General features: G+C 40.1%; 1 protein-coding gene across 1 annotated transcript; it reads right to left on the reverse strand.

Annotated features, from left to right (window-relative positions):
- ipo9 (importin 9) lies at nucleotides 1-20,963 on the reverse strand. The gene is made up of 24 exons (XM_066672973.1): nucleotides 20,721-20,963; nucleotides 17,617-17,678; nucleotides 17,414-17,500; nucleotides 16,174-16,375; nucleotides 14,171-14,259; nucleotides 13,998-14,084; nucleotides 13,780-13,899; nucleotides 12,563-12,663; nucleotides 12,334-12,392; nucleotides 10,016-10,167; nucleotides 9,808-9,906; nucleotides 9,511-9,617; nucleotides 7,929-8,068; nucleotides 7,619-7,781; nucleotides 5,922-6,148; nucleotides 5,672-5,820; nucleotides 5,453-5,581; nucleotides 5,043-5,318; nucleotides 3,635-3,801; nucleotides 3,406-3,539; nucleotides 3,201-3,320; nucleotides 2,792-2,905; nucleotides 857-930; nucleotides 1-775 (listed from the first exon to the last, which is right to left on the reverse strand). Exons 1-24 carry the CDS (start codon nucleotides 20,884-20,886, stop codon nucleotides 665-667), a joined length of 3,135 nt encoding a protein of 1,044 aa, XP_066529070.1. The 5' UTR covers nucleotides 20,887-20,963; the 3' UTR covers nucleotides 1-664.
- Nucleotides 20,964-21,323: the final 360 nt, after the last annotated feature.

Raw genomic sequence — 21,323 nt, forward strand, 5'->3', positions numbered from 1 at the left:
GACAAGAAAAAAAAAATCACTTCCATTGGGCCTTTTATTTTGAAATATCATCTGGATCTCTAATGGGTACAAGAACATTAGTAGACTGTGTATCACCATAGCAACATTGTGACTCTCTCATTCCAATCACACTGTGCAGCCACAGGGACGAGGCTCACAAGAGGGTTTTGTGACAATTTAATAAGGCTGCCAATAACTTGTCAAAGTTCATTTGTCAAAATATGCCTTCCTTTACAGAAAGATTTTAGACCACCATGAGTTGGTACAGTGAGAAGATTACAAATGGACAACAGTTAATATTTCTTAACCATTTGTTTTCTGACGTCAGTCCCTTTGCAGAGAACACAGCGACTGTCCCCATTCAAAGGCCCAAAGCTACACTTAGTCCATTGGGCTATATCCTTAACCCTCCCAGTCCACTCTGGAGTTGATACAGGGTTATGTTTCTTCTTAAGCCTTTCTCCATGGTAACAATCAACAGACCTTCAGGCAGGGCACTGTCAGCAAGTGCACTGTCTTTTGAAAAAAGAAAACAGTCCTTAGTTGTGCTTGGAGTTTGCAAGTTCCCAGATAAAATGACTTTCCAAGGCCACACCAGCCCAAGTTTGGAAATGTGTCAGCAAGTGGAAAAGAAAACAAGGACAGCTGATAGGGACTGTGCAGATTAGATCCCGATGGACTGCAGGACCCTTCTCTCAGAATCATTAAGATGGCTAGAAAACATGCTGTAGCAAGGCTGCTGGGCAAACTGAGTCAGGAAATCTGTCAGATATGCCTGGGGAAAAAAGACATGTAAACATCAGGCTCTATAACAAAATGATTATATAAGAACAATAATCATTTATGAGCAAGATACCTGAAGGTCAATTCGATATATAGGATCCGTCAAGGCATCTGGGTCATCCTCATCATCCTCATAATAATCGTCATCTAAAGGGGGGGGGAGATACCTTAGTGTTAACATGGAAGCCTCTTAAGACTTTTTGTTGTTACTGTTACACTAAAATGACTGCATCACCTTAGTAATGGAGCTTTTCTGTTGCATAGTACCTACTCGGTTTGGCTCTTCTGCGTTCCCATTAGTCTAACAGTCGACCTGCTACATGGATCCAGGCTCTTTTTTTAGACCGTTAGCTTGTAGTTTCAAGTAAGCTGTATAAGGACTGACTGGTCGAAGAGACTCATCAATTATTATAAAACGCAGACATCCAGCACAAACAAGACGTTTGTAATATCTTCATGCTGGAGTAGTGATCGCGTTTGTTTTATCTGACAATAGCAGCTCATAAAAATTACAATGGCTGCCATCTGAAGTGGTAAAAATCGACTGGTACTTCCCATTTAAGATTGGTATTTGCAACGTCACTGGCTTCATTTCCGGGGCGCTGATAGTGGAAAAGCTACCAGGGTCCTAAAAGCTAGCACAGCAAGATTATACACCAATCAGCCAAAACACCACTGTTTTTCTACACACACTTATCAGCGTCATTTCGCATACAGCTGCTTTGTTCTGTTCTCTGATTAGTTTCTGTTGCTCTGCATACAGTTAACCCACTTTAATCTTGTTAAATTAACCTGATAAAACAACTACTTTGAGAAGCAAGGAGATGCTTTTAATGATGTGACTGACTGGTTTATATTTAACAGTTTCACTAATTTACTAGTGTTAAAATGCCTTCCTGTGGCAATATGCTTGGAATGTTTTGCAGGTCAAATTAAAGTTCTGAATGACTGTGTATTTATTAATAATTAGCATCCACTACTGCTCCACGGAAGACATAATATATATATATATATATATATATATATATATATATATATATATATATATATATATATATATATGTTTCAGTGACAAAGAAAGGCATAGTTAAAGTCTTTGAATTTGCCTATGCATTTATTGATGTATGTACTTCTGAATTCATTTATTCCACATGAACTATGTTTCTACAGTTTATTATTCATTATTGTTATTCTTTACCGCTGTATTTCAGTGATTGTATGTCAATTGGATTCCTAATACACGATTGGTTAAAGAGGTGTGAGAGGAGTTTTGATGACACCTTGTGGCAAGCATTAACAAGTAGCAGTCACTGAATGGCTTTAAACCAGTAGATAAAAGACATCAACTGTTCAAAAATAAAAGACATCAACATTAAACAGTAACCATTATTACTGACCACACAACTACAGACACAAGCTCCTTAAATTAATATTTTCCCTGTCACTGTTCCCAAGGCTGTAAACTAATGATCAGAGATTAGTCTACGATTATTTGTGTTTTCCTTTTAATACATAATTATTTACAATTTTTCAAATTTCACAGGTGTGTTCTCCCTGTGTCTGCGTGGGTTTCCTTCGGGTGACTGTCTGTGAGGAGTGTGGTGTGTTCTCTCTGTTTCTGCGTGGGTTTCCTCCGGGTGACTGACTGTGAGGAGTGTGGTGTGTTCTCCCTGTGTCTGCATGGGTTTCCTCCGGGTGAATGTCTGTGAGGAGTGTGGTGTGTTCTTGTGCCTTGCGCCCAATGATTCCAGGTAGGCTCTGGACCCACCGCGATCCTGAACTGGATAAGCACTTACAGATAATGAATGAAAAGTTCTGGCCAAATTTGGTAAATAAGAAAAAAAATATATAGTAATGTCCATGTGCGTTGATGTGATGTGTTAATTTTGATAGCACTAGCCAGAGGGGGCTGATACACTTAAATCTTGTTCTGTTTATAATATTCACACTATTGCTATCACGTCTCCCAGAACTTATTAGAATTCACTTTATATAAGTGAAGTCTCACCATATTTATTAGACGATATGAGGTCAGAGAGAAGCTGCCCTTCTGATCCTTCATCATCATCATCATCCTCCTCCTCTGCTTCCTCATCTTGATCCTCCCACATTCCACCGGAATCTGAAAAGGACATCCATTTGAGAAGCATTATTTTCTCCATTAAGATTTGGATTTTTATTGACACTGCTGCTAAGAAACACCACTAGAAAGCTAAAGGCCGTGTTATGCTTCTGTGTTGAATAAATGTCTTGAAAACAGAGTCAGTCAGTCAGGCTGTGGCATATGGTTTGGCGCAATCAGGTGTCTTTGTGGGAGGATTTTTTGACGCATATATGCTACACAGAAGCATAAGTTGGCCTGAAGTGCTCAGATCTGCTACGCCAGCTAACGTACACCCAGTGTATGACTGTAGTACCTTGACTCCAATCTGCAGGATTTGATCTATTTGTGTTAGCCTCTACTACAGATGACAGTTCATTGACAATAAGTTTAAAGATCTTCACCAGCAAGGGAATGTTGGTCCAACGCTCTGGGTCTGAAACATTAAGTATCAACAGATTTCTTAAAACAGAAATGGTAAATAACATGCATTAATGGCTGCTAAAAAGGTACAGTCTTACTTTTGGCAGATTTGGATCGTGTGCGTATTCCTTCATCAGAGTTAAAGATTTCCTCCCCTTTGACTACTATGTCTTGTAGTCTCTTGTCATTGGCATTAAGACCATGTTGAAGTATTTTACATAAAGCTATAGCACTGCAGACGAAGGAAATATGATCAGAGAACTTTTATTCTATAATGCATTTTTTCATCATTTTGAAAAAAAGCAGGAAGGTGTCACGAGTCCCCACCTGACTTTACCCTCATACTGCCCATAGAACAGATGTTGACGGCTCATCCATTCCGTCATGACAAACTCCAGAGCGGGTTTTCCTGTGGGTCCAGGAAGACTGGACAGGAACTCCAAAAGAGGTTCCAGCTGGGAATGGACCAGATGGGCAAACACCATAATCAGAGACTGCAATAAAAGAGAAAAGGACAGGAGAAAATGTCACATGAATATAAAAATATAACATTGAAGCAGTTGTTGTAAACTTGTCTTCTGGTGGTTTCAAAGTGAAGAGAGGAGACCAGTTGATATAATGCTGTTCATTGAGCGCTCTAATTGAACCTCAGACTGATCTACTGGTCTGAGAGGCACACATCTTTACCCTCCATTTTGCGACCTTCCACATGGATGGATCATTAACTAAACAGGATCTGAAAACAGGAGGAAACTGTCGTAACACACTGTCGTAAACAAGTCATAAACATCATCTGAGTTCCTGGTGCACTGTGGTAAAGTTAACCATGTTTATCTAACAGACTGAGCTTATCAGATGAGGTGTGTGATCTCTAAACCAGTCCAAATGCCAAATTCAAATAAAGGAAAAACAACTCAACACAGTCTTTGAGTAGTCTACCAGATTATTATGCAGAGGGTTTAACTGCACATGAAATTCTGTTTAAAAGGTTACATTTTAAAATGCAGAGGGAATTTAAAAAAATAAAATAAAATAAAAAATAATTAAAAAGCTGAATGGCAATTACAATTCTTGATGCATATATTTACATTTTCCAACAGAGATGTTCTAATCTATAAATATTCTGTTTTATGTTTTAAAGTTCACAAAAAATAAAACTAAATATGATTGGCTATTAGGAGCCCATAATGATGGCATGAATAGGCATCAGCCAGCCATATTTTTACAATGACTTCCTTGTTTCTACATACACTGCCCATTTGTTTAGCTCCACTTACGATACAGGTGCCGTACCTAATTCTACAATAACAGACTGCATTTCTTCTCTTTCACTGTATAATTTTTGCCCCATTCCAGTTTCACTTTCACTGCAGGTACTATTTGGGTGGTGCACCATCCACAACACTACAGAGACACTGATGTGGTGGTGTTGGTGCTAAACCCAACAAATTGCAGTCTGCTGCAGGAATCTTTAGATGGCCATTCTATTATACACACACCCACCTGTAGATTTAAATTCACTCATGTTACCGCAAAATTTGTAAGAATCCTCTATTCCTGAGATAACCTACTACAAAGTTCACCTGCATGGTAAGTGGAGCTGATAAAACGTACGATTCCAGAAAAAGGTGGTAATTTTAATGCTGTGGCTGATCAGTGTGTAAGACTGGATTATTAAAAATGTCTTGATTATGCACTGTTCTTTCCTGTTGTGTGGAAATTTATAAATGGATACCTGCATCACACTCAGTGTCTCTGCTTGTTGCATCTTGCTAAGAATGGCACGCAGTACTTGGTCCAGCTGCTCCCCTAGCTGTGTGCCAGCACGGGCGATCAGGGTGGAAACAAGACGGCCTACAAAGGCAGCAGTAAACTCAGACGTCCGCGGATCCAGGAGCTGACTGACCACCTGCATGACGTACCACAGGCCACTGTGGCCCTGCTCATCCTGCCACTGTCCCACCTGTTCCAGAGCCACAGAGACGTAGGCCCGCAGACACTCACCACCGTTCTGCAAGTTTTAAGACTAAATGTTTGTATGCAAAATTTCATCAAGCCATTCAATACACTCTTGTCTAATACAATTATTACTAAACATACGGATGCCTGGTATGTTAATAAGTATGTTTATAAATAGCTATTTACCTGCATTGTTGTATTATCATCAGTGCGAAGTGTGCACTGAGCCACAGCAGGGAAAGCCTGGCACACAAGCATCTCAGACAAAGGAGGTTTGGTGTTCCGAACAACTGTTGTCAATATATCTATAGCAGTCTGTGCAGTCAGGACAGTGATTAGTGATTAATGAAAGTGCTGAAACAACATTTAATATGAGATTAAATCTAAAATGAGAAATATACCCACAGCACAAAGCCCAGCAGGGATCTTATCCGGTGGGGCCTGCATGATGCTGACAAGTGTAGGGATGAGTCGCATCTGCATGGGGCCCTGGCAGGCTTCGATTTGGGCCAACTCTTTAAAGATGTCTTGGGCTAAGGATGCCACCACAGGATCTAATGTAATGAAGACAAAAATGCATATTAAATGTGAGAAATCCTGAACTGGAAATTGGTTCAATAATCAACTAGAGGAACATTAAATACTGTAGGTATACCATTGCTGTATTTCAGGAAGATGGCGATAGTGAGTGGGCAGATCTTGTTCTCTGCACTAGTGGTAAAAGCTGGATCCACTGTACATACGATGCAAAGAGTCTCCATGACTAAGGTAAGCACCTCTGAGCTAAACTGAGCAGCCAGTTGCACTAGACCCTCCAAAATACTGGGCAGGTATGGCTGCAAGATGTGAGTGCTTTCCGACAACTTCAGCTGATCACAATACCTGGTACACACACACACACACACACACAACATGGTTCAATCCAAGAGCATGAAAGAGTAACATCTTCAGCTGTCAAAAGACGTAACCTGAAGCTTGTCATAAAATAAGGAAACAATTTGTCAAAACTCAACACAAATTTCAGAGGTCCCTCATATGCTGGGGTTCTCAATTTTGCAACAAGGGACCCTTAACAGTGTGAAGAAAAAACAGAGAAAGGAATTGATCTTAAGAATACAGAACAATGATTCAGTTAATATGCACGTCAGAATGTATACACCACTTTTATTCCTCCTCATGCCTTAAATAAATTATTATTTTTTAAATTATATTAAGTGTTCCCTTACCGTTTGCTTTTCTTTAGTCAGTTGGTGCTCTAAACTGGTCTAACGTGTTTACAAAGCCCCAGTGTCAGTACACGAATAAATAAACAAGCTGTCTCTGTCCGGTCTTTCTCTCTATTTTAGACAATGTAGAGAACCCCAAACACTGAAATGCATGAACCCAGATGAGGATATTGCTCTATTCCTGCTCCATAGGTGGGCAATATTCACTTCTTTTGCTGTTTCAGATCCCTTAATGTAGGAATGTCTCCAAACTCGGGAGATAGATGCATTAGTGAAAGTGCTACAAAACTAAACAACTCGAGTTACAAATGAGTTTCTGTAGGATTTCTAAAAGTGAATAAAAACTTACAAGTTACAGACACTTTTAAACAGTTTTTCTTCTCAAACATACTGTTCCACCTTAAAAGACATGGAGCTTCAGAACGTAAAAACAATCGTAGATGTCCCCTTTAAAGTGACAGCTCCCTACTTATGAGTGACAATTGAAAATATCTTTAGAGAGGTGCTTAGAGGAGCCCATGTTTACTACATCGTAGCACAAATAAAGATGTGCTAATCAACATCTGCGGCACCGTGGCGCAGCAAGTAGTGTCGCAGTCACACAGCTCCAGGGACCTGGAGGTTGTGGGTTCGATTCGTGACTGTCTGTGAGGAGTTGGTGTGTTCTCCCCGTGTCTGCGTGGGTTTCCTCCGGGTGCTCTGGTTTCCTCCCACAGTCCAAAAATACACATTGCAGGTGGATTGGCGACTCAAAAGTGTCCGTAGGTGTGAGTGTGTGAGTGAATGTGTGTGTGTGTCTGTGTTGCCCTGTGAAGGACTGGCGCCCCTTCCTGCCTTGCGCCCAATGATTCCAGGTAGGCTCTGGACCCACCGCGACCCTGAATTGGATAGCTGAGCCTTAGGTAGACTTTTGCACAGGCCATATTGATTTTTTTTTAAATGCTTGTCAAGAAAGACAGAATAACTATGCATTATGGTTTTGTAGCTGAAAATCTGATTAGCTACAGACTGGAGGGGCAGGGGAATTAAAAAAAAAAATTAATAAATCACACAAAACGTCTTCTTCAAACACAACCAAACCCAGTTCAAATGTCTTTTCAAAATAAAAAAAAAATAAAACTCTTACCCCCAGATAGCACGCACAGCAGAGATACGGACCGACGGTGGCTGGCTGTCATGTAAACCACTCACTGTAGCCTGTAAGAACTGCTGGATTAATTCTGGGCACATGGCTGCAGTAAAGCGACTAGCTGCCCAAAGAGCTCGGCCCAGTAGGAATGGAGATGCAGCTGAGGAAAGACAAGGCATTCAAAAATGTAATAACTACCACAACTTATTTTCCTAAAAGAGGAAGTTGGGACCGCAATTAATAAAAGAGTATAAAGAGCTCAATTCTATGTTAAATTATAGAGATTTTCAGATGGATTGATATTTACTTGCTAGATTAAGATCAGCGAGAATAACATTGGCAAGAAAGCCGTGCATGTCAAACTGCACACGACCATTCTTAACATTCTCTGTGATGATGGTCTTAACTGAGCCAAGAGCCAGCATGCAAGCTTCATGGATTTTCCACCTGCATAACAGAAATATACAAACAAAAACAATTCAACGTGATTAGCCATGTTAATGTTTTTATGACTTAACTTTCAGTTTCAAACTGTTTCATCAATTAATCCATTTGAAAGCTGTGCTGAAAGCCTTCTAAACCTCTATACAATTCTTTTTTGGCGTCTTATCATCACCCACACTGACAATTAACATAAATCATCAATAAAAATCAGACTCAATCAAACAAAACCAGATTTGCAAATGCAATAAAAACCATAATCTGCCATTTGTTAATTTTTTTTAATTCAAACAAGAGAATTCCATTATTTTCACTGAACAATGTGAATGTATTTTGTAAATATAAACACATTTAGATTTTGATGCCTGCAACACATTTCAAAAATGTTGTGACAGAAGTTTACCAATGTGTAACATCACTTTTGCTTATACTGTTAAATCATTTTGGGACTGAGGAAGTTTTGCTCATTCTGATATGTATCAACCACAGTAACCACTGCCTTATTTTCTTTTTCACAGTGTGCCATAGGAGACAGGTCTGGACCACAGGCAGGTCATTGAAGCACTGCAGCCATGTTGTTGTAGTTATGCATAGAATGAGGCTTGGTATTGTATTACTGGAATATCCATGGACGTCTCAGAAAAAGACACTGTCTAGATGGCAGCATGTCTCTCTAAAAACCCAATGTTTGCATCCATATTAATGGACGTTTTTTTTACATTTGCGAGTCACCTGTCGTGCTGTCACCAGTGCACTATAGGTTACAACAGTCTGGACGGTCCCTAGCGACATTAACACGGAAAAAAAAAACATTCCTTTTTCAAGAAAACATGCTGAAACATTCCCACTGTCTTTTGGATCATTGGAGAAGAGCTTGGGCTTCTATGGTTTTGAGGTATGGCCTTCAGCTTGCATTTGACGCATTTGCTGACTGACTCAGTAAAATGGCAAGAGTTTTTTTCCCCCTATAATAAGCCAAAGTAGCTATATTTATCAGTGTAGCAAGAGTGTTTCTTATTCAGTGAGGGTTTGACAACCCTGGTGTAATGAGCAAAGACTGAGCCTATGGTGATTGTTCAATTTATAATCATCTGCTTATTATAATGCTTTAAAACAGTGTGGCATGGGGTTTAAATATATTTATTTCACCCATTTTACCCCTGTCCCAACAGTTCTTTGCAGTGTGTTGCAGGCAGTTATTGCCGTGTATTTCAGTTGTACAGCACATTTCAACAAAACCTGAATATGCACTCTTTTTTCATCTCCAGTTTTTTTGAAATCTGCTGTAAAATATAGTTGCTGAAAATTACACAAATGACAACTATTCTACCTATTTTTTTTTTTTATTTCTGCTCTCCACGCAAAGTAACATTTTAAGTGTTTTTTGAACATTTCAAATTATTAACACAAATCAACTCACTGACGTCAGCAGCTCATCTTCAACCTACCAGTGTTCACTGCCAGAATTCCTGGCCTGCTCTGCCTCTTGGAGGTGCTTAGTGGCTGCTGCTGCTAAAGCTGCAGCACTCTCATTCTGGAACTCGGCTGCCACAACCTGATAAATGACGTTTGATAAAATAAATCACAGGTTTAAATCAAAGGCTAAACAGTTATTACAAACAGACAAGATTTCACCCTTCCAGTTTTATATGTGCACTTTTCTTGTAGCCGTTTTCATTCTGGTCAAATTAACATACACATTTATTGTTTGTGGTCTTTTAAAGGTGAACACAAAATTCTTTTACCAGCAATAAGTCTTGAGCAGATATTCTGACTGAATAAGAAAATGTGTCATCATCTTCATCCTCAACAAACTGCTGTGGATTGGCAGTCCAAACTTTGATCTATAGAAAAACATGTTAGTTATAAATAACACATCGCTGAAGACTATAAACAGGCAGAGATGCAAAAAAAAAAATAAATAAAATAAAAGTCAGATAATGGTAAATGTACCTGATCTTCCGTAATCTGCATGTAAAGGATAATGTAATAGATGAGTTCCGGGAGAGCTTTCTTAACTGTGCTCTTAAACTTGTTGTTATCCAGCAATGTGTGGACAAATTCAAAGATACTGAAAACCAAGTTTTCAAAGCCAAGAACCTCCCCTAAACACAGGATTCAAGAAAAATGTATCGTGGTCAGTAAGTGCAGTCATTTTCCTCATGGTCCAACTGATAATAATGGCAAGGTTTATGTGGATAGCAATTTTAAGACGCAAAATTTCAAGTACACAACTTCTTAAAGATGATTTCAGTTTAATGTTATATTTTACTGATAAATAACTGTCACACATCTTAGACTCAAACATCTATTAGTGATCTTTTTAAATCAGCATTTACAGGTGCTGCTCATGAAATTAGAATATCATGACAAAGTTGATTTATTTCAGTAATTCTGTTCAAAAAGTGAAACTTGTATATTATACTCATTCATTACACACAGACTGATGTATCTCAAGTGTTTATTTCTTTTATAACAACTATTGAAAACCCCAAATTCATTCATTCATTATCTGTAACCGCTTATCGAGTTCAGGGTCGCGGTGGGTCCAGAGCCTACCTGGAATCATTGGGCGCAAGGCAGGAATACATCCTGGAGGGGCACCAGTCCTTCACAGGGCAACACACACACAATTCACACCTACGGACACTTTTGAGTCGCCAACGTGTGTTTTTGGACTGTGGGAGAAAACCGGAGCACCCAGAGGAAACCCACGCGGACACGGGGAGAACACACCAACTCCTCACAGACAGTCACTCAGAGCAGGAATCGAACCCACAACCTCCAGGCACCTGGAGCTGTGTGACTGCGACACTACCTGCTGCGCCACCGTGCCGCCACCCCAAATTCAGTATCTCAGAAAATTTGAATATTGTGAAAAGTTTCAATAATAAAGACATGTGGTGCCATACTTTAATCAGCAAATTAACTCAGACCATTTTAAAGGCCTTTGTAGGTGTTTTCTCAGTCTAGTTCTGTAGGTTCCACAATCATGGGCAAGACTGCTGACTTGACAGTTGTCCAAAAGACGACCATTGACACCTTACACAAGCAGAGCAAGACACAAAAAGGTCATTGCTAAAGAGGCCGGCTGTTCACAGAGCTGTGTTCAAGCTCATTTATAGAGAGGTGAAGGGAAGGAAAAGATGTGGTAGAAAAAGTGTACAAGCGATAGGGATATTTGCACCCTGGAGAGGACTGTGAAACAATTTCCTTTGGAAATCAAGGTCTCAGAGTCTGGAGGAAGAGAGGAGAGGCACAGAATCCACGTTGCTTGAGGTTGTAAAGTTTCCACAGTCAGTGATGGTTTGGGTTGCCATGTAATCTGCTGGTGTTGGTCCACTGTGTTTTCTGAGGTCAAAGGTCAATGCAGCCGTCTACCAGGAAGTTTTAGAGCATTTCATGCTTCTTGCTGCTGACTAACTTTAAGAAGATGCAGGACGTGCCAAAGCTACCAGTACCTGGTTCAAGGACCATGGTATCCCTGTTCTTAATTGGCCAACAAACTCGCCTGACCTTAACCCCATATTGCAGGAAGATGCAATATGCCAGACCCCACAATGCAGAAGAGCTGAAGGCCACTATCAGAGCAACCTGGGCTCTCATATAACACCTGAGCAGTGTCACAGACTGATCGACTCCATGCCACACCGCACTGCTGCAGTAAATCAGACAAAAGGAGCCCCAACTAAGTACTGAGTGCTGTACATGTTCATACTTTTCAGTTGGCCAGCGTTTCTAAAAATCCTTTTTTTGTCTTGATCTTAAGTAATATTCAAATTTTTTTGAGATACTGAATTTGGGGTTTTCATTAGTTGCCAGTTATAATCATCAAATTAAAAGAAATAAACACTTGAAATATATCAGTCTGTGTGTAATGAATGAGTATAATATCCAAGTTTCACGTTTTTCTTGGAATTACTAAAACAAATCAACTTTTTCATGACATTCTAATTTTATGACCAGCACCTGTGTGTGTAACAATGTTAATATCATGCCAAAGTTTTGATCATTTTTTGGGGTTAATTTAATTTACTCAAGTGTCAAATGTACAAACTGTCTGCATTTACAAACACATTATACAGTCATAGTAGGTTTCCCAGTGGTACAAGCATTTGAGTTTTTCTTACTATGCCCTAGGTTTGAACTTTGGCAAAGACACAATGAAGAAAAAAAAAAGGTTGTCTTCCTCCAATAACATATCAGTGTGCTCAAATTTTTTACAGGTGTGACCTGGGAAACAATTAAAATTCTGCTAAAACTTAACATACCATCTGAGTCAACAGGATCATCCACTTCTTCTGTGTAGTTGACTTCTGTTCTCACATAAGTAAACAAATGGTTAAGAAAAATGCATTTAATAAACAGTTTCGTGGTAGGGTTCGCACATAATCGCAATGGCCATACAACAACCAACTTATCAAAACTTAAATAACTGAACTGCAAATACAATGCCTTTTAAAAAGAGTGCATAAACATGACAAATATATAAAAGGATATAAAGAAGCACTTTCTGTCAATGTGTTCCACACAATGGGAAGTATTTGTTGCATGGAGGAAACCATAGATTTGGGGAAATTCTTCACCAAGGCAGTCACAGCCTTTGAGGAGAAAGAACCCAAAAGCAGTTAAAACAAAACGACAAATAATGTATACACACTACGGCAGCCACAATTCATTACTACAACCATTACCAGAGCCTGTCCAGACTTTCCTTGGGCCCCAGGAACTCTGAGACAAATGTGACCATTTTTTTGACAGTTGCACCTGACTCTCCACTAGTGTTCTACCTCCATTTTTGGCTTGAGAATAAACAGCCACACTCAGAACAAAATGAGGTATAAATTAACATTTATAAAGTATTACAAAAAAAAAATTATATACATGTCTCATAATTAACTTTGTGATTAGCCCTCCATCATCCAAGTCAGCATCTATCAGAAACTCCAAGACCTCAATTTAGCACATTTTTTAATGTGGAATGGAATAGTAAGGGACTTGGACTGTACCAGTGTGTTTGGGGAAGTTTAAACGAGTACCAGACATTATAAAAGCATCTGTATGTTTTCACTTTTCAGCTTCAAATTTGGTTCATAGTTTTGTGGCCCTGCGAGACTTTTAAGGTCATGGAGAGCAGCTGTGCGGTGCACGCCCTCTAAATATATTCCCGCTGCTATGTTCATAGAATATTATTTATTAACAATCCCATCTCGAGAAGAACAGTCACAGGTTTACCTCACTGCTGTTCCCGCAGCTCAGTCTCGAGGTATTTCTTTCCTTATTTGGTTTCCCGAAGGACAGATTCGCTTCATCATCTGATGATACAGTGGTTGGGTTTCCATTCAAAACGTTCGCAAATGTTTTGCGTAATAAAGAAATATCGGCAAAAAATGAATCGTGTTTCCATCCACTGCACTTTTTTTGCGAATAAACTTCAGATGATGTAGGCTCCGTGATCAGGGAAAGCATCGAAACGAGGGAGAGGGAGGGATCTGAGCGGGTTGTTTATATAAAAAACACACTCTATATCAAAAGGCTTGATTTATTTGTGGAGCATCTGTGGTATAGAGCTTTTTCTTAATGTTTTCATAGGAAAGTGAATTGCTGCCTCTGATTTTGCATGCTTTAAAAGGATGTGTCAGATCAGTTTTTTTGAGACTTTGAACACTTTTTTTTTTTTTTTAAATCAGGTCTGCACAGACATAACAAGCCCTTACCTTGAGGACTTCCATCTTAAGGCCACTGTCTGAAGTGTGACCATCAGGCATCTGCAGGGCTTGCACAAATGCCTCTGTGAACTGCTGTACCACAGGAAATATCAGAGCTTTTGCAGCACCCTTGGAGAGAGAGAGAAAGACACACGTTATTCTAAATTATATCCAAAATAGTAGCTATAATTGTAGCTGTTTTATCGTTGTTCACATTTAAAGCTCACCTTTTCGAATACCTCAATAGCACAGATAAGGTTGGCACAAGTGGTAAAAATCTCAACCGCTCTGGAACGTGTGCGAATACTGTATACCTTCAATAAGACAAAATGACAGGCCTTTAGTGCATTATTTTACAATATACATTACAAAGCCATTAATAAAACACAACTTAACATACCTCTGCCATGGTGAAGATTTTGTACATCTCTGGCAAAATGACAGGAGCAACCAGTGGCATCTGTGTGTCTGTCACTTCTCTGGTAAACTCTATAAAGCAGATTGTGTGTGTAAATTTATATTTTCAATATATGCTTTTATAAACTGTGTTTAGTTTAGAAAGCAGGTTTATACTGTACAGTTTAAGAGGTGGTTAGAAATTAAATAAACAGAGCAGGTAGTTTAAATAAAAGATGATGTACTCCACAAAGCAGTAAAAATAAATAAATAAATAATACAAAGGCTTTCATAAGATTGGGGGCTGGTTTTAATTAGGGATGCACTTTTTCCCTTCTGATAGCGATACCAATATTTCATGTTCAAGTATCTGCTGATACAGAGTACCGATACCAACTCTATCTTAACGCCTTTGAATCCAGATATTTATATTGCTACACTTACAGATTTTATTTTGTTAAAGCAGTGTTTTGTATGGCTAATAAAATATAATAAGCTTGAATGAACAACATTTACTTTTTATTCACTGCACATAAAAAAAACAAAAATAGCAACACAGGTCAGCAGCAGCCCTTAAAGTGCATTTCACAGTCGTGACAAATATACACATGAAAGTGTAAAAAGCTGTTCAATCCGGCTAGACTGTGTTAACATGCTCCTTTGTGGTTGCTTCAATTAAGTCAGTGTTCTTTGTAGTTTTTCATAGTTTTACTGTTAAATGCATGCCAATGTATTAAATAGTGCTGTATGCACATGTCTCCATATAATATGTATCACCTGTAGGAGAGCCACAAAACAGTTACAGCCTTTATTCCAACTGTATTCTAAATTTCCATTCCACCTTAAATGATGAAACACTGGCTCCCACTAGTGTAATTTCTGAACCTAGCCACAACTATGTGCTATTCTCCTAATCTCCAGCTCCTGCTACAGTGTGTAGTCATGCTGACAGAGTTTTCCCATCCATTTACATGTTTTTTCTTTGTGAATCTATACAAATAGCTGCGTAAACAATAACCAGAGACTTGTACGTCCGTATTTATCTGTGTCTCCTAGGAGTTGTGTTTGGTTGTGGAGTTTGGGGTCGTGTAGTGTGTTAAAATCGACAAAAACTGCTAAAATTCGTGCTGCATCTAGTGGCGTGTATGTGCATCAGTATCTGCTTCATGGAGTGTATCCTGAAAAGTGCCATGTAAGTGTTTAACTGCCAATATTGGTGGCGATACGGAATCGGTGGAACACGACTTTTTATTATTATTATTAGTAGTAGTAGTAGTAGGTGAATCCACATGAATATTCTCTAGTAAGAAAACAACATGCACATTCAAATACACCTTGCTGTGTTCTCCCTGTATCTGCGTGGGTTTCCTCCGGGTGACTGTATGTGAGGAGTGTGCTGTGTTCTCCGTGTCCGCGTGGGGTTCCTCCGGGTGACTGTCTGTGAGGAGTGTGGTGTGTTCGCACTGTGTCCGCGTGGGTTTCCTCCGGGTGACTGTCTGTGAGGAGTTGGTGTGTTCTCCCCGTGTCCACGTGGGTTTCCTCCGGGTGCTCCAATTTGTTCCCACAGTCCAAAAACACACACTGTTAGGTGGATTGGTGACTCAAAAGTGTCCGTAGGTGTGAGTGTGTGAGTGAATCTGTTTGTGCAAGTGTGTGTCTGTGTTGCCGTGTGAAGGACTGGCACCCCCTCCAGGGTGTATACCTTGCGCCCCATGAAGCCAGGTAGGCTCTGTACCCACGCGACCCTGAACTGGATAAGGGTTAAAGACAATGAATGAATGAATGAATGATGGAATGAATGAATGTTTCTTGAAGAGAAAGCGGAACTTGGAAAAACAACAGAAGACATAATTTGTGTCCTGGGGAGTCCATGCTGTTCACAGCTTAAGAACAAACATGTTTCAACACCTCTGGTGATACAATGTGTTTAAAAAATTAAATGTAACTGTATAAGTGTGTAAGGTGATATTAATAGGACCAGATGTGCAACTCTGAAAGACTCAATACCTGTGAGGACTCTCATGGCGCCATGCACAGCATTGACATCTCCACTGACCAACATGTCCATAAGGAGTGTGAACAGCTGAGGCCAGGCCTCTGGCCAGTCCCAGTGAGCAATTGCTGACACTGCATAGGCCACACTGGAACGCACCTTACTAATGGCCTCCCGCAAGCCGCCCGGAAGGAGCTCACGGATTGCTGCCTTGGCCTTGACAGGAAAGAAATTTTAAAAACAAAAATGTTACAAACATACAGAAAGTTAAACATGTAATATTCTGAATTTACAGCTGTGACAATCCTGATGATACCTTTAACAATGAAAACATTAATGCTTATTATCATTGTTTTATTATTCATGTCCCATCACAGTCATGTGACTGAAAGAGGAAAACAGACAGTGGAGAATGTAGTGCACACAAAGCAAAAATCCATAAAGTATTAAAACACATTAATGCACTGGCTGCGTAACTTTACCAATGAAAATTTTCAGGCAAGAGAGAGAATAAACACTGCATCCAAGGCAAAAACCTGGCAAGATGAGAATGTGTCTGTGTTCACGTAGTTAAATAGTTTAATAGTAGTTTAATAAGCACCCCTGGCTGAAGTACAGCATCACTGTCGCTGTTAATTTACAGTAATAATACCCTAAACCCCAAGAGTAGTAGTGAAAAGAGTAGCTCGGTTTCCATCCCAACGTTCTGCGTAAAAAAGAAATATAGGCAGGGAAAAAAAAGCGCAGAATGTTCCTATAAAGTCAAGTTTCTATCCACTACACTTTTGCAAATAAGCTCCAAATGACATCAGCGCCGTGATCAGAGACGGGTTCAGCACGAGGGAGAGATCTGAGCGTGTCGTCTATATCAAAAACACACTTTATATCAATGCAAGGGAGGAGCAGAATAGTGCAAACAACAGCAACAACAAAATGTGTCTGTTTCTAATGCATCTCTCAACTTTCAAACAAGCTGCAGCTTTAACATCTGAGCACTAACACTGATCTCATGGCCATGTAATAATTTAAAAAGACAATGAAACAAAGAAATTAAGTTTGGTTTGTTTTACATAAAGCTTTGGAGACAAACAGTGCTGTACGTTGGTGCACAGAGAGCCAATCAGAACGCAACGGGCAGGATCCTGACTGTGAGGCCACATTAACGCACTGAATGCACTGTGTAGCTGGGGGCAGAGCGTCTGTGGCTGTTGAAGCAGTAACCGTAGCTCTGCTTAGGTTATATCACCAACTTACCCTTTCAGTAGTTTCTGGAGGTCTGAACTTCTCTGACTGGGCACACCAGTGAGTCTCAACGTACTGCTTCAGAATGACCGAGGCAAGCTGCACAGAAGTAACACAGATGTTTAGTGGGTTATTAAAAAGAAAACAAAAACCCCACACCACCAAATATGCATTACAACTTGACAAAGATTTGTCAGCGGTCAAACTCTACTCACCTGTCGTATAGCTAGCGCCCCCTGGGGGTCAACCGTGAGCTCAGCAAGGTGAACGCCAAACTCTAACGCACATGTAAAAGAAACAGTTGTTACAGTGTTAATCAAACCACTGACTTATCTGTCTTCAGTTCTGTTTTAAAAAGTAAAAACAATTGACTATCAAATGTCAAATAGGAATTTAAACGGCTGACAACAACAGCATCGTTTCATGTTGTAATTACATTTTAAGAATCACCACTAACCTATTATTAAGAGGGCCCCTGGCTGGCACAGTGAATGCTAAGAGCCAGTGACACGTGCCATGCCTCTCTGTGCCAGGATTTAGCTCAAAGAGACTGTGGAGGCCAGGAGACAATGTTACTGCTGACAACCAGCTCACCACAGTCCCCTCAGTGAGGAACAGAGGCCTGCTGCTTACTATAGCAAATCCTGCCTTCTGCAAAATCAGCCTTGTGTCACACACTGATGTTGATTTTAGTCTAAGTTCTTATTACTGATTCACCAAGCTACAGTAGAGCAACTCAGTACAGACAATTCTCAATAGAGATGTCCCAGGTAAGGAATAATGGTCCAAAACAGATATTTAAAATGTTGCTTGTATATATCTGTCACTATTGATGCTGATACATAGATATTAATTACATGTAGATATTAGACTACACTTAGTATTATAGTAATATATAAGTATTACAGACTATCATAATATTTATATTCTAAATTCTATGTTCTTTCACTGTACAAAAAATACAAAAATGGTTTGAAAATCTACATAAAGCCTATAGGTTCCTACGGGAAATACTGAAGTGCGTTTTTAAAAGTACAAAAAGAGGAGTCCCCCGTGCAGAACAGGTCCTTCCCTTAAAATAAAATCTAAGCTGGACTGGTCCAGGGTCATTTCATGCTGCAAAAGTAGCTGAGTATTAGTGACTAAAAAACTGAAATTCAATATAACTTAATTAAGTGGGCTTTAACGTCCATGGACCAGAAAATAACTAATTAATAACAAAAAGAATAACCAAAGAGAAAAGATCCCATCCCACACAACCACACAAAGCCTTATTTATGTTGGAAGAGACAAACGAGAAGCCCCTCGCTGAGTACGGGTTTCTCCCTCTGACAGATTCACTTCATTCCTCAAGATCTCAAGTTCAAACTTCCACAGGGACATACAAGGCCTTTATCTGAGCAGCGCCAGTCGTTTCATCTCAGGAAAAAAGCCATGCCTTAAACTCAAGGAGAGAAATACTGGCTTTAATTCTGTTTATAGGTCGAACTGACTGAGTTTCTGAAAAAGAGACAGAGACAGTAACTGAAAACATGTAACTGGGCTTTATCCACAAACATGTAGAAACGGTGGCACGGTGGCGCAGCAGGTAGTGTCGCAGTCACACAGCTCCAGGGGCCTGGAGGTTGTGAGTTCGATTCCCGCTCCGGGTGACTGACACCACACTGAGGAGTGTGGTGTGTTCTCTCTGTGTCCGCGTGGGTTTCCTCCGGGTGATTGTCTGTGAGGAGTGTGGTGTGTTCTCCCTGTGTCCGCGTGGGTTTCCTCGGGGTGATTGTCTGTGAGGAGTGTGGTGTTCTCCCTGTGTCTGTGTGGGTTTCCTCCGGGTGACTGTCTGTGAGGAGTGTGGTGTGTTCTCTCTCTGTCTTCGTGGGTTTCCTCCGGTTGAATGAATGAATGTATTATACCAGTTGTATAATACAATTTAAAAATAATATGTTATAAATATGAATCTAACTAAGTTTTCTTACAGGATGTGACTTTTCTCTGGTTTACATGGTTAAATTGCCCATGGATCTGAAAGCCCTTAACTGGTCTGGAATATCAGCTTCTTATTTTTCTGATACTGTGTTCGAATCCTCAGTGTGTAGACCTTACCAGTAGTTATGAGGTATGAAATCATATTAGACCAGTTTCAAACTAGGTTTTATTTACAGTGAGGGATTTGTTTACTTTAAGGAATTTTTATCTGCAAAGGAACAACAATATGGTGCTTAATATTCCTCTGAAATGTCCCAACACAAACAAGGCCTTCAGTATGCTTCTGATATTCCATCTGGAATGTTCTACTGTTCATTACTGCTCAGTGTAAAATGCTGTTAGTTTATTTACAGGTATGAAATCACCTTGGGTCTGAACCCAGGTGTTCCTAACAGAGAAGGGTCAGGTTTTTACAAAGGAACTTATTTTTTTGGACCAGATCTGAATAAAATCTCCAGTAGGCCTCCTGTTTTTATTCAAAATTCCTGAGACTGCTGAGAATGTTTCAACTCACTGGAGAAACAGGGTCATAGGCGAAATTAAAATTTAAAAGTAAATACAAAAGTGCGAAGTGTATGACAGCTGCTCTCATTTCGGTTTAGAGTCGTTCGCTGAATAAGAAGCTACAAATTAAGAAGAAAAACTTTAAAAAATTAAGAAAAACGAATAAGAAATAGTAAGTAACTTCAGAATCACAGAGAAGGGCTACATCTGACGGACACTTCAGAACGGAACAAGGCGGGAAACAGGAGGCTGTCCGAGAGCCAACAGAATGATTTTATTCTCGGATGAAATTCAGCTAAAACTCCACAACAACTGAGAGATGTGGTGTTGAACCCTTCAGAAACACAACGCTGTATTTGACAAAAGTGGACGTGTTTTCTGTGAGCTTTGTTACAGAAAGGAATCGTGGTCAACGGCACACTGACGTTCCGTTTCAACGTATTCATTACACAACTGTTAACGCTCAAGTTTTGAAGCTAAAACACAAATTCACGTTTTTGTTTAATATTTGCTTTTCCAGACCCGGAATAACAGGCCAATAAAGTTTGTTCCACACTGCATCCTGCCCTATAGGAGCCAGTTAGCCAGCCCGCTAACCCCAGTGCTGTATGAATTACAGCGTGGCCAAGAAGCGCTAAAAGGAGTTATCTTTCAAGAGCAACAAAAACAAGAAAGGCTAACACACTGAGGAAATGTCCGGGTGTTCAGTGTTTTCCCCGCACGCGCGCACACAGCGGCTCTGGATACACACAGATAAACGCAGCACACTAAGCACCAATGTAAACCTAGTTTACCGGACTGGCTAATGTTAACCTGCCAATGCTAAAGCGCTTACCTTCGGTCACTTCTAACACTTTAACTTGCTCCTCCGCAGCAGCTCGTAGTTCTTGAACCGGCGACAGGATTGCGGTCAGTGTCTCAATTAAAGCCTCCTTCAGTCCTTGCTGAACGGGTCCCGCTGTGGACCCCGCACCGGGAGCTGAAGCGCTCATGCCCGCCATGTTCTCCCCAGTTTCTCCGAGGCTACGGAGGAAGAGCCGCGGCGACGCTGCGCTGAGCACTGCGCGCCAATGCCCTCAGAGGAGGGGCTTTAACGATTAACTGTTTCCATCCTGTTTTTTATTTTTTAAAGATATTTCAGCTCCATCTTCTGGACCGAAGTGTGAATAACGTCAACAACTTTGGAAAAAAAAATATCACATGAAATATATTGATAATTACTAAAAGCCATCTGTTCTCACAAATGTGAAATATATTTGTTAAATTACTATTTAGTATATAGTGGAGTTAAATTATGTTAAAGTGGCTATGTTTATGGACAGCACGATGGTGCAGCAGATAGCTCCAGGGACCTGGAGGTTGTGGGTTCGAGCCCCGTGGGAGACTGTCTGTGAGGAGTGTGGTGTGTTCTCGCTGAGTCTGCGTGGGTTTCCTCCGG

Source organism: Hoplias malabaricus, chromosome 5 (assembly GCF_029633855.1).
Source record: "Hoplias malabaricus isolate fHopMal1 chromosome 5, fHopMal1.hap1, whole genome shotgun sequence".
Classification (NCBI taxonomy): Eukaryota; Metazoa; Chordata; class Actinopteri; order Characiformes; family Erythrinidae; genus Hoplias; species Hoplias malabaricus.

Excerpts from the sequence above, each read along its gene's own strand:
- ipo9 (XM_066672973.1), bottom strand. The coding sequence starts at position 20,886 with ATGGCGGGCATGAGCGCTTCAGCTCCCGGTGCGGGGTCCACAGCGGGA. Across the intron at positions 17,679-20,720 it reads AGTGTTAGAAGTGACCGAAG|AGTTTGGCGTTCACCTTGCT; the intron begins GTAAGCGCTTTA and ends CATGTGCGTTAG. Across the intron at positions 14,260-16,173 it reads CGCCATGAGAGTCCTCACAG|AGTTTACCAGAGAAGTGACA; the intron begins GTATTGAGTCTT and ends TCTGCTTTATAG.